General features: G+C 43.2%; 1 protein-coding gene across 4 annotated transcripts in view; it reads left to right on the forward strand.

The window, feature by feature from the left end:
* QSER1 (glutamine and serine rich 1) overlaps positions 1 to 13,511 on the forward strand; it is a 75,055-nt gene that overhangs the window by 33,655 nt on the left and 27,889 nt on the right. For 2 of the 4 annotated variants that reach the window (XM_038764892.1, XM_038764894.1), the window contains exons 1-3: positions 4,808 to 4,877; positions 5,400 to 5,561; positions 8,569 to 12,270. In XM_038764892.1, the coding sequence (XP_038620820.1) occupies positions 5,465 to 5,561; positions 8,569 to 12,270 (3,799 nt within the window). In that variant the 5' untranslated portion in view covers positions 4,808 to 4,877; positions 5,400 to 5,464. Of the gene's footprint in view, positions 1 to 4,758; positions 4,878 to 5,399; positions 5,562 to 7,190; positions 7,320 to 8,568; positions 12,271 to 13,511 lie in introns of those variants that run through there. The other 2 variants (XM_038764893.1, XM_038764891.1) reach the window with 2 other exon arrangements.

The following is a 13,511-nucleotide window of genomic DNA, read 5'->3' on the forward strand; positions in this document are numbered from 1 at the left end:
GGTCCCTGTTCCACCTGGGGTGCTCAGTCAAAGTAGGAGGGAGTAGGATTTAATCCCCATTTTACAGATGAGGAAACCGAGGCACAGAGAAGTTAATTGACTCGCCCGAGGTCACACAGCAGACCACTGGCTGAGATTAGAACCCAGGTCTCCTGGCTCCCAGGCCCTTGCTCTTTCCACTAGGCCATGCTGTTTCCCCAGTATGACCTGGGGAGTAGGAAAATGAACTGGTGGAAGGCTTCCTGGAGGAGGTGGGATTCAGAAGGGGTTTGAAGATGGGGAAAAGCTGAGGTCTGGCAGATTTGAAGCGTGAGGGAGTTCCAAGTAGGAGGAAGGACAGACTTACTGTCGCAGTTTGAGAAGAATGAAGAGCATGAGCTGGACTGTAGTGGGAGAAGACTGGGTACATAGCAGTTTATAATGGTGGTATTTACTGAGTGCAATGGTCTGAATTTCACTCTTGGTAAAGTAAAAATGACAGAGAAGCAGTGTGGCTTAGTGGAAAGAGCACAGGCGTGGGAGTCAGCGGTCATGGATTCTAATCCCTGCTCCGCCACTGCTCAGCAGTGTGGCTTTGGGCAAGTCACTTGACTTCTTTTTGCCTCTGTTCATCTGTAAAATGGGAATTAAGACTGTGAGCCCCACGTAGAACAACCTGATTACCTTGTAATAATAATAATAATAATGGTATTTGTTAAGCGCTTACCATGTGCCAAGCACTGTTCTATCTACCCCAGTGCTTAGAACAGTGATCGGCACATAATAAGCGCTAACAAATGCCATCACTATTATTACCAGTATTATTATTATTATTACAAGATCTGTATCGTGGAGCTCGTATTCTAATGAGGGAAGTAGACATATACATTTTCACAAATAGTGGAAGATGAGAGTCTTGGTACTCAGGGAAAAAAATGATAGAATGCATTAAAGCCAAAGGTAAGGAGTTTTTGCTTGAAATGGAGAAATGGGATACCATGAGTGGGTTTTAAGGAGTGGAGGGATGTGTTCAGAACAGTGTTTTAGAAAAATGACCTCGGCAGCAGAGTGATGAGTAGACTGGAGGGAGGTAGACCTAGTGAAGAGGCTGATACTAGGAGTAATAGGTTTATTAAGTGCAGACCACTGTACTAAGTGCTTGGGAGAGTCAAATGCAACAGAGTTGGTGGATCCGTGCCCTACCCACATGGAGTTTACAGCCTAGAGGGAAATACAGAGATTAATATAAATGATTTACAAATTTGTACACAAATTCTGTGGGGCTGAGGGTGGGTTAAATACCAAATGAGAAGCAGTGTGGCCTAGTGGAGAGAGCAGGGGCCGGGAGTCAGAAGGATCTGGGTTCTAATCCTTACATTTGCTTGCCGTGTAACCTTGGGCAGGCCACTTAATTTCTCTGTGCCTCAGTTTCCTCAACTGCAAAATGGGGATACCTGATCTCCCTCCTACCTGGAGTGTGAGCCCCATGCAGGACAGGGACTGTGGCTGACCTAATTAAGTTGTACCTACCCCAGCACTTAAGACTGTGTTTGACACTTAACAAATACCATTAAAAAAAGCCCAAGTGGTAAAAATCCAAATGTATGGATGATGCACAAGGGAGAAGCTCAAAATCTCAGAAGGGATGATGAGTCTGATAACGCAGAGGAGCAGCTTTTATTCCCGGCCTGGTGCCGCCCGGAGCTTCCTGGGAGCTGCTATAGAAATCTAGTGTGTATAAAAGTACGTGGACCAAAGTTTGGAGGGAGAAGAAATGGGGAGGTAAAACCAACAGGATTTAGCTGAATGCAAATTGAAAGAGTGAGAAGAAAAGAATAATACTGCAGTGTGGGCTTCAGAGACAGGGAGGATGGTGGTGGTGTCAACTGTGATGTGGAAGAAAGGGTGGACAGGGACCAAGTCTACCAACTGGGTTATATTGTCTTCTCCCAAGTGTTTAGTTCAGAGCCCTGCACACAGTAAGCACTCAGTAAATACGATTGACTGGAAGAGGTGTTCAGTTTTAGGAATATTGAGCGTACTGTACTGGCGGGATAGGATGTCCATGTGAGGATGGATAGAACCTGGGACTGGGAGTCTGAATGACCTGGGTTGTAATCCAGCTCTGCCATTTATCTGTTGTGTGACCTTGGGCATGTCACGTAACTTCTCAGTGCTTCAGTTACCTCATCTGTACAATGGGGATTGAAACTGAGCCCCATGTAGGACATGGACTGTGTCCAGCTTGATTAGTTTGCATCAACCTCAGTGCTTAGGACAGTGCCTGGCATGTAGTAAGTGCTTAACCATTTAAAAAAAATGTCCTGGAGGCAAGAGGAAATGTGAAATTTCAGAGTAAGTGAAAGGTTGGGATTAGTAAGAGAGATTTGGGAGTTATCCAGATAGATTCGGTAGCCAAAACCATGGAAACAAGGGAGGTCCGGCAAAATGTACTGGGAGGAGAAGTAATAGTAAAATACCTAGCAGCTGTTGTCCTTGTTTGCCCACTGGCTCCCTTGAGTTTGCAGCTCTGAGAGCCCCGTAAGACGGGTACCATCAAAGGAAGGAGAAAGTAAGTATAAAAATTGGGAATATGGTGGTGGCATTGCCCTGCCTCCAGTTTTTGGCCAGGATATTCGTCATAGGTGCTCAACAAATGCCACTGAATGATTGCCTCTCTTGTCCAGAGTCCACGGCATCAGAGGAGAAGGGAAATGTCTGGTTCCCTATTTCTGATCCTGAAAAATGAGATTCAGGAAACTGCCTTTCTAGATTCCTCCAATCTGGTGACTAAGACTGTAGGGAGTTGAGGGAATCCCAGTCTCCCATTCATTTCCTGCGGTGAATCCCAGGGGGAACTGCCCAAAGGACATAGAGCAGTAAAACAGATCCCAATATTTTCTCTTCATTCATTCAGTTGTATTTATTGAGCACCTATTGTGTGCAAAGCACTGTACTAAGCGCTTGGGACAGTACACTATAACAGACACATTCATTGCCTACATTGAGTTTATAGTCCAGAGAGGGAGACACATTTAAATAATTACGGATATGTACATAAGTGCTGTGGGGCTGGGAGGAGGGATGAATAAAGGGAGCAAGTCAGGGTGACACAGAAAGGAGTGGGAGAAGAGGAAAGGAGGGCTTAGAGGAGATGTGCCTTCAATAAAGCTTTGAAGGCAGGGAGAGTAATTGTCTTCCCGTACAGCTCTGCAGTTCTGGGTAGGATACAGGTAAAATTAGTAATCCCCAGGCTCGCTCAGTCCCCTGCTTCAGCTGAGAGTGGCGGTTGCAAGTGTTCTTAAAGAATCTCTGTGACAGTTCTAATTCAGGTCAGTCCAAGGTCAGTCCAAAGTCAGAAGTGGGACCAAGGGCATTCTGTATCACACTGCTGCCCCAGCTCCTAGCTGGGGGAGGCAGGCTTTAAAAACAAATCCTATCCTGAAGGTTGAAAAATGTCCACTTTGAACATGAGTAGGAGTTGATGGAGTCGCTTGCTGAAAGACATGTAGAAGAGAAGAAAAGCTATAGACGCGTAATTGTAGTATTTACTTAATATTTTGTGATAATGGCTAGTGCTGTGAAAAATAATGTAATCTATGAGAAAGTTATGTAATGTTTTTGTTGTGATTCAGCCAAGGCCAGAAACATCTCCCCAAGTTTATATTTATTTCAATGGGAAGCCGCAATGATGCCTAGTGAAAGGAGGTCGGGCCTTGGATTCTAATCCGTGTTATTCTCTTCTTACTCGCACTGTCACTGCTGTTCTGTTCCAAACTGATGTCATGAAAACGTAGTTGTGGGGAGAGCACAGAAGTGTGGTTTGGGAAAAGTGGGGAGGGGAAGGGGGATGGGAGGGGAATGGAGGTGGGTGTCAGAGCGGGGGAGGAGCTGTCTTCCTTTTATTTTATTTTAATTTCCCTCCCAAATCCTAGGTGAAACCTGGGCAATTTTGCTGGTACTTTTATGAAATGTCATTGTAAAAGAGGGGTGTGAGAAAGGAGAAACTAGGAGACAAAATTGCAGGCCTATAGCAATGTTTTGTCATTTGTTGGAATTTAGCATCAGTTTACATATTGGTGCAGAGAAGTGAGGAGTTTGACAGCTACCTCCAATAATTGTGGCTAGCTACTTTGTTTTACATTGTTATCTTGGACTGTTAATTTCAGTAATATATTCTTTTGATTTCCACTTCTGTTTACTTCCATTTAAATTTGGCTTCACTGGGATTTGTTTGATTTGTTTAATATGCATTTATCCCAGTATTTTGCCCATAGGAGGTGCTTAATAAACACCATAATACTGACTGTTACTAATGAATGGAACTATCAATCAATAAAAGATATTTACTGAATGCTTACTGAGTATAGACCACTGTACTGAGCCCTGGAGAGAGTACAATTCAGTGAAGTGGTAGGCAGGATCCCTGTCCTCAAGGAGCTTACAATCTAGTGATTGTTCTGCAACATAACATAATTTAATGTAAATGCCCATGGCATTTGTATTCAAACTTCTCCAGAGTGCCTTCAGAAAATCACGTATTTTGTAAATTGTAAATAACAGTGATCTGACATCTTGAGTGCTCTGTTAAGGAGGAAGTTAAAAAAAACAACAACAGGTGCCTAACGTTTTCCTCTTTCTTGTATTTTCCCCCTGAAAGAATTTTGGTTAAAAAAATGAAAACTGTTTTTCTTCAATTTCTGGTTTTACTGAGTTCATCTGGTATGGATTGTTTTGGTATGGGTTGTCTGCTTAGTCACTGCTTTTAATATTCTCCAGTTTAAGCTATGGAGGAGGAGGAGGACAACCATCCCATTCTGAAGCGGACATCCTTCACAGACAGACATTTGCTGCTTCTCATCAGCTTCCTGGATATTCCTCCACACATCATCCAACTGGTAACTGTAATATTGTGAATTCTGTTTTGAAAGCCTGGAAAAGGTTATGAAAGAATGAAAAGTTGAGGTACTTTGGGTCATGAAGCTGGGTGGAATGAATGTCCCCTCGAAGGGTAATTTCTAAGTTTAAATATAAAAACCTTGGAGCTCACTTCATGCATTGCTACTTGTAACATTTTTTGGAGGGGGTTTGTGTGGAAAGATTCAAAATGTAAAAAGTAATACTTTACACTTTACTTTGTAATACTTTAAAACAAAAGCAATCAAAAACTCTTTACCTGATTACTTTGTTTGGTGTTGGGTTTGGAATGTAGGAGGTGAGCGACTCCAAATATCCAGGTTTTATTTTTTTTTTTCAGTAAGTAGTGGGGAGCGGGGAAGTAGGCTTCTTAATATTTTCACATAATGTTGAAAATATGTTTGCATACATGGTGTTGTGCAGTACATAGCGTGTTGTTGTTATTGTTGTTTTGCACACATAGATTCATAGACCTGTACTTTTTTTTCCCTACCAAATGATAGGTCTTTCTGGAATCTTTGATACCAGCATAAACAGTGCTGGCTCCAACACTAAAGAATCTTCAGTGATGAATTTTCTCTCCTCAATTGAAACCCGTACTACTCAGGCTGTTTCTTCAGGAACGACCCTTTTACCACAGTTCAGGGCTCCAGCATGGCAGACAGGTGATGTTTTCTGAAGTTTTGAAAGACTAACACGATAGAAAAGACACTCGGTATTAGTTCCGGTAATTCTAGTCTAGTTGAAATCGATGTGGATTCTTAATTGCTGTAGCTTGAAAAATCATACCAAGAGAATCTGAACATTTTCATGCCTGATCTCTCAACCAGAAGGTTTACCAACAGTCATACTTCTTACGGGCAGCATAAGGTTGAAAAAATATTTTGGGAATTTGGAGAGCTGAGAAGTGATATATGTTTAAAAGTTAAAGTGGTCTACTGTGGTATCTGCAAAAAAACCCGAACATACCTCTCCTATTGACAGATACGTCCCTTTCAAGGGAAGTAACAGTTTATTCTGGGCAAGTAGAAAATAATATGCATTTCAGTAATTCTGCAGGAAAAGTGAAATAGCAAGAACATTTTTGTTGTACAGTTAATTTTTGAACTTGTTTGTAAAGATGATTTAATTGTCAAGACTGTGAATATCGACACACAAACGTCTTTTCTTATTCAGCAGAATATTTCTAAAGCTTATTTATTTTAACAGTTGGGTGCAAAATGAACCGTGAACCTTTTTGTCACTGTTCCCCAAAAGAAAATCTTGGGCTAAGTCCAAAGCTGATGGGAGTGATGATATGAGGCATTGAAAATTTAAGGAATAATTATTTTTGATTAATGTACCATCTCCTGGTAGAGGCATTCCCCAGAATGTCTTAGCTAGATAAATTAAGATTCTGAAGAGATACTTGTAATTTCTGCTGGAATTGAAATAGAATAGTTCGCTTTTTAAAAAGCTGTATACTTTTCTTCCTGAAATCCTGTAAAGTTTCTTCATTTAATTTAACCCCAAGTGTTCATTTATAAATATTTTCTGCAAGACTGAAACTTTACATTCAGGACTCAGATCAGGTTTAATTTAAAAACAAAATAAAGAAAACTTGACTCTGTTCTGATGGGATTTTTTTGTGCATTTAAAGGAAGCAGGAAACCTTTTGGCTCCCATCAAGGTATGACTGGTACCTTCTATAAAATGCTTTTATTTTGTACGTGTTGTTTTTTTTTTTTAATTCTAAAGAGTATTTGAGATTGATTAGACCAAGTAAGGATCATTCAGTCCAATAATGGAGTTAAGAGTACAGGCCATTACTTTCCTAGCCAGAAACACCAGGAAGTTTTCCTAACACTGCATTTTGAAATGCCTCTTGGAGCAGTACTGATGGACTCTTGAGGGCATTCAGTGGGATGGAAATTTTCTCTCCACCATCTGGGTGTGGTGGGGTAATTGAATTGAGGATAGCAGGAGATGTTTTGCATCATGCCCTTCAAATATCTATTCCTCATAATAGTAAATTGTTTGGTTTCCAAGACCTCATACCATCAACATTCCAATTTGCTAGTTCAAGCTTGAAATTTGATTTGCCGTTTCAAAGCTCGCTCACTCTTTTTAAGTTTAAACTCTTGCCCCTCTTTCCTGCTCTGTAATGTGGGACCATAGAAGCTTCTCTTTGCACCTTGACCACATTTAGTGAAACAGCGATAACCCCAAACCTGCCCACAAAGAATCAGTCAGAGCTACCAGAGGCTTCAGGGGTTAAGGACGGTGTGCTTCCTTCCGTCTCTATTTTGGTCCAGGATATTCTCTGAGCTACTAACTCCGACCCCGGGGAACCCCACTGCCTCCACCCGCCTGGACTTTGGGCCTTGCCACTACTACCACTTCCAAGAAGAGGGAATTGGGATGGTGGACTTGTGCTTGGATGGGTGGGTTTTTATTTTTCTCTTCAAAATACAGTGTGAAGCTGGAATGAAAAATCCTCTTTATTATTTGCTTTCAGGTTCATTGTTGATGAATAATGCCTGCCCTTCATCTACCCCTCCCACCGTCAACTTTTTATTTGACAGGCTCTCTACCTGAATATAGACATTCTGAGATTCATTGCCACTGACCTTTAGATATAGTTAGGAAATCAGGGAAGTGAATAGGTGGGTTAGGCTTTGAGCCCAGCAGAAAACCTTGTTGTGTTGTAACATGGGAGCTATTTAAATTCAAAGTCTTTAGTTGGGTTCTTTTGTTGAGGCATATATTCTGTTTATATACATTATCGTCAGTAGATTAAGTATGCAGTTTTAAACATTGCTAAGGTTTTACTACCTTTTCTGATGCTGCCCGAGAAGTTTCCTCATCTCTGATGAGGCAGCATTTGATAATGGGAGGGAAAAGGGAAAGTGAGAAACATTTTTTTTACCAAGTTAAGATCCAAGGAATCCTTCCCCAAATTGTGCTTCGTTAATATCATAGCAGATTTGTGTGTCATGGGCAAATAATGTAATTTAAATTTCCATTTTGCATTGCTGTGAATTTACAGAAGAGAAAGAGGTTTGACCGTCCTTGACAGTATACCGTATTTTTTTAAATGCAGTGTTGACTGTCCTTGACAGTATACCGTATTTTTTTAAATGCAGTGTAATTTATGTAGACTTTGGGCAAATGTAATACTAATTGTAATTTACATTTATGCTCATTTTAGGTTTTCTGCTTAAATTTGCACTTGCTTTGTCCTTATGGGGGAGAGCAGAAAGCACCCTACTTAAGCCACTGTGGAATTATATGTTTATATTTATTTAATTTCATAGTTTATGAATGAATGTGTTGCAGGTAGGCAGATCTCAGCTATCAATATAGCCATATATCAGTGTATGTACAGGACCCCTGCTAGATTTGTTCAATACATTATTTTTTTCTTTGAAAGACTTAGCAACCTGGGAAATACTACACTTTAAAACGAATCAATTTTGAAAGTACCTATGAAGGAAAAAAGAAGCTTTCACCTTTTTACAGTCAGTTCTTCCACACCGCCACAAAACTCAAAAGAAACCCAAATAAACACATAAATCCTCTTACTGGAAGAACCATTCATAGTTTCTCAAGCTGTATAAATGGGTGACTACATGTCACGTGAAGCGGTATTTTTTTTAAAAAACTTCTTTGTGCTTTGTCTTCTTTTAACAGGTATGCATTCCTCAACAGCAACTGAGCTGTTTGTTACTGGAGCTCTGCCAGCCTCTGGAACATTTCCACCGACATCTGCTCTTTCCGCTTATCAGCATCCCAACACCTTCAGTAGCAGAAACTTTGCGACTGCCCCATCTCTGACTCTTCAAGAATCAACTTTCAGTGCTACGTCAAATGGTCTCCTAAATTCTCACGACCCTTTGCTGCAACTCAAGACTGCCCCGGCCACGGTTCCAACTGCCCTGGCCTTTGAGCGCCTGGGCAGTTCGGTGTTAAGTACCAGCATGCCCCCTCAGTCTTCAACTTACCGTTCTGCTCAAGAATCTGCACCCCATCTCTTGCAACCTCAATTCAGTTTGTTGCCTTCAGCACTTGGGGGAGCTCAGCCAGCTTCTCAAGCTTATAGCACATCTGTCTTTACTGGTTCCAGTGTATCCATTGAAAGAGCACTTCTGCGAGAATGTAGTGTGATCAAACACCATCAGCGGCCTTCAAGTACTCAGTCTGTGCAGGCACAACTGACTGGTTCACAGCATTCCTTACACAGTTATTTACCAAGTACGAACGTGGTTAACTTTCAGGATACAACCAGGCAGTCGACATTACCTTGCAGCCCCATTGGAGATGTTACTCAGGTGAGCAACGGAGGATCACAACAGAAGACTTCCCAGGTCTCCGTGGATCTTGCTCTGTCTTACTCGTCGGCAATTCCGTCCCCTGGCTACACTCCAGCTTCTGTTGCAAAAGCCAAGAACTGTTCCACAAAGCAGCCACCGAGGTCCACAAAGACACCCAAACCTCAAAGTGTAATCCCCCCGGTGCCGACACAGAGCTATTCCAAATCTCTACACAACCAGAGTTCAGTCATATCAGGCCAAACACAAATCTATTCTACAGCGCAGCTACCAAGTCTTCTGTCAGTCAGTCAATCCCAAAATTACGCTTCAACCCAATCCCACAATGTGCCATCCATTGTTCACTCACAGGTTTACAAGTCCAGCAAGGTTGAGAAATTGCCCTCATTGTATAAGACACTGACTTTTTCTGGGCCGTCACAAACAATAACGTCTGAAAGTCAGACACTAAGTTATTCTTCGGATCAGCATCAGGTGTTAAGTTCAGTTCCAAATGAGAACTATTCTGGTCAAGCAAGAGATCTGTCTTCAGTTAGCCAATCTCAAAGTTATTCTTCCAGTCACTCTCAGGGTTTATCTCCAGCTAGCCAGTCACAGGTTAGTTATTCATCTCAGTCACAAGCTTTGTCTGCTGTCAGTCCATCAGAAAGTTACACTGCAGGGCAGTCTCTAACATTAACGTCATCTTCTCTTCCATTTTCTTCCACCTCCCGGGTTCAGAGTTTGTCAGCTTCAAGCCCATCCCCAAATTATATTTCTATGCACTCTTCCCAAAATCCTCCGACACAGGAATCCTCTTCTCCGCAGTCTCAAAAGTTTTTACCAACAGGCCAGGCTCCTTTTGCGTCCTCTGCCCATTCGCAAACCTTACAGAGCAATAGGCCTTCCTCAGAGACCAAATTGTACACTAAAAGGAAATCTGACTCTAACCTGTATGCATCCTCAAAGCAAGAAGATGAATTTCCCATGCAAGAATTACAGGTTTTACAGCAGCAAGCATCTCTTGCCTCCTCAACCCAAAGGCTTCCTGATGGGGAAATGAATGCTCAAGATTCGGCCTACCGGGTCTCGAAGGCAGATGAAAGATACTCTCAGAGCGTAATCCGAAGTAACTCTAGACTTGAGGATCAGGTTTCTGGGATTACGCTCCAAGGGGCAAAAAAAGATGAAAGAATGGTTAGCTCAGTGACCCACCTTCCTCAGCAAATTGGCCAGATCAGTAATGTAGCAAGCCATGATATGAAAAAGACATCAAATGTAATGCCGACATCACAAGTGAGCGTAAATGCAAAAGAACTTAACCAACCGCATCCTCTAATGCATAAAATTCAGGAAAACAAGGTCCAAGAACAGCCCAGCCAAGTTATTAATGCCCCTCCACAAGTTCAAATTCAGTCCCAAGCTTTGAGGCAAGGCCACCAAGTATGTTTGCCTAGCACGCAGGTACTTCTAGAGTCCGCGTGTGATCTACAGATTCTACAGCAGTCGATACTGCAGGCGGGTTTGGGACAGGTAAAGACCTCTCCCGCAGTTCAGCGCATTCAGCCTCCTCAGCAGATAACACACCCGTTTCTTCAGATGGATGGTCACATTATTCAAAGCAATGGGGGCCCTCCGCCGCAACAACTTCATCCTCAGAACTCTGAAATTTTGAAAATGGACGTCTCAGAATCCTCAAAGCCTTTACAGCAGCATCTGGTAACGAAAGACCATTTCAGTCAACCAAGTCAGCACAATTCGAAAAATCAGTTTGCTCCCCTGGGCTCGATATGTTTTCCAGAATCGATGCTTCTCGGTGATGAAAGAAACATTCTGTCAAATGTCGATGATATCTTAGCAGCCACAGCAGTGGCCTGTGGGGTTACACCCTCCGATTTTGCCAAATCAGCTTCGAGTGAGGCAATTCAAGCTGTTGAAAATGGCGACGAGTCCAAATCCCAATTCCAGCCGATTGACGTTAGGCATGTGGCAGCAAACTTCAACTCCCTAGCAACTGTAGCCGGAAAGCCACAGGACGTAAATGATATCTCCTTAAATGGAGGCCAAATCACCTTAAATCTGTCATCAGTTCCCTCTATACAATCAAAGAATATGAGCCTCGATCAAAAACATATTGAAACTCCCGAGCAAAATCCCCCCACTGGAGTGGCCTCTCCGGCAATTGGCTCCAGTCATGAGGAGCAAGAGCCGAGTTCTGGCCCAATCAGGAAACAGCCTAGCAGCACAAGTCAAGAATCCGAAGAAGACAATGATGTTCCTGTCGACGGGGTGTTAAATCATATCAGAGATTCGGAGTTTGTCTCCAGTGGTAAAAGTCTGAGTGGAGAAAGCGCCACGTCAGATAGCGACTTCACCACGGGCGGTGAGGATGGTTCGACTGCAGGGAGCCAAGCGAAAGCCTCGCTCGCCCCGCTGGCCGTCTCCCAGCCAGGAGAAGCGGTCAGTGTCAAGACCGAGGAGGAGAACCAAGAGTTGATGCAAGGCAACCTTCAGAAGAAGAAAGGTAAAGGAAAAGGGCCAATGAAGGAGGAGGAAATTGGAGCTCTGAAACAGCTAAAAAGGACTGCGCCGGCCAAGCGTCAGAGTACTAAGGGAACAGATCTAAGCATACCATATTCTCCTGTTCCAGAGAACTGTTACGACGGGTATCAGCATCAGGAAAAGATGAGACAAAAGATCAAAGAAGTAGAGGAAAAGCAGCCCGAAGTGAAAACGGGATTCATTGGCTCTTTTTTAGACTTTTTGAAATCTGGACCCAAGCAACAGTTTTCGGCTCCCGCCGTGCGAATGCCTAACCGGACCAGGCGGCCGGGTACCCAGGCCGCTCGCACCCCTTGTCCTCAGCCTCTTGTAAAGCCTCCGTCGTCGACACCGTTAGGGTCTGAGGCTGGGGCCACCAGCCCTTCCAAAAAAGCCGATGAAGAACTGAAAAGGAATTTGGAAGCCCTACCTTCGTTTTCTTCGGATGAAGACGATTCTGGAGGATGTAACCAGGACCTTCAAAAAAGCATCACCACTGCTCTGTCAGCCCTGGATGATACTTCTGATAAAAAGAACAAGCCAGGTAAAATTTTATGTAAATTGTGTAATTTGGACTTGGTGGTAATGTTGCTCTCTTAGTTCGGAATAGCCACCTTTTATGGCTAGAGTCAAGTTTGCAGTTAAGAGCTGGGGTGCAAGCCGCCACTGTGAGGGAGGTTCTACAACTCTTCACCTTGACCTTGGGGTTGGCTGAAGTGAGGCCACATCTTCGTGGTTTTGCGTCCTGATCCTGGGAACCGTCGCTCCCTGGGCTTTTAGGAAGTACAGGCGTTTCTCTTACAGCACGGCCAGAAGGGCCGCACATGCCTGAGAAACACTGAAGCAGTGGGGCTAAAAGTAAACGGAAGAGAGAGTTTCTCACCTGCAGTTGCTGACCAGAAATTCAGCTGAAACTGAATTTCAGGAGTATTTTGATTTTTATGTTCACTTACTGAATAGTCAGAAATTTATGTTCTGCGCTCAGACATCATGCTACTCGGATTCCATAAACTCTTTTATGTTACTGGAGTATTTTCTTCCCCAAGTTAAGGAAATTATATTATGCTGTCAGGGGAGACTGGGTAGAATCATTGTAGTTCTCCAGGGGTAGAAGACCTAAATGTAAATAAGAATTTATTGCACACCTAGATCATAATTTAATTTGCTCTGTACTCTACTTTTGTTACTTTTTGCATAAATGCCTTTGTGGGGTGGATACTGAATGGAACTGATTTTATCTGAGTTTCGCCTCTTTTTTCAAATGGTATTTGTTAGGCACTTACACTATGTGCTAGGCACTGTAGTAAGCCCTGGGACAGGTATAAGATAATCAGCTAGACACACAGTCCAGTTCCTACATGGGGCTCACAGTCTTAATCCCCGTTTTACAGATGAAGTAACTGAGGCACAGAGTGGGGAAGCGACTTGCCCATGGGCACACAGCAGACACGTGGCTGGGGCAGGATTAGAACCCAAGTCCTCTGACTCACAGGCCTGTGCTCTTTCCACTAGGCCGAGGTAGGCCACGTTGCCTGATTTTGTGCTGGGCTTGTTGGAGTCTGAAGGCAGCCTCTAGGACCTGTTCTGGACTTCTGGAATTTCGTAGTTCCAAGGATGGGACCGACCAGGTCCATGGAGAAAAATGAATCCCAGAGCTTGTGCGAGAGGGGGCATAGAGCTTCCACCCCTCCAATTCCTCCTCCCACCAGTATCCCAGGAGTAGATAGCTCTGCCACTGGGAGACCTGCTAATTTATTGACTTTGAGTGCTCCAGAACCTATCACA

Source organism: Tachyglossus aculeatus, chromosome 22, assembly GCF_015852505.1.
Source record: "Tachyglossus aculeatus isolate mTacAcu1 chromosome 22, mTacAcu1.pri, whole genome shotgun sequence".
NCBI lineage: Eukaryota > Metazoa > Chordata > Mammalia > Monotremata > Tachyglossidae > Tachyglossus > Tachyglossus aculeatus.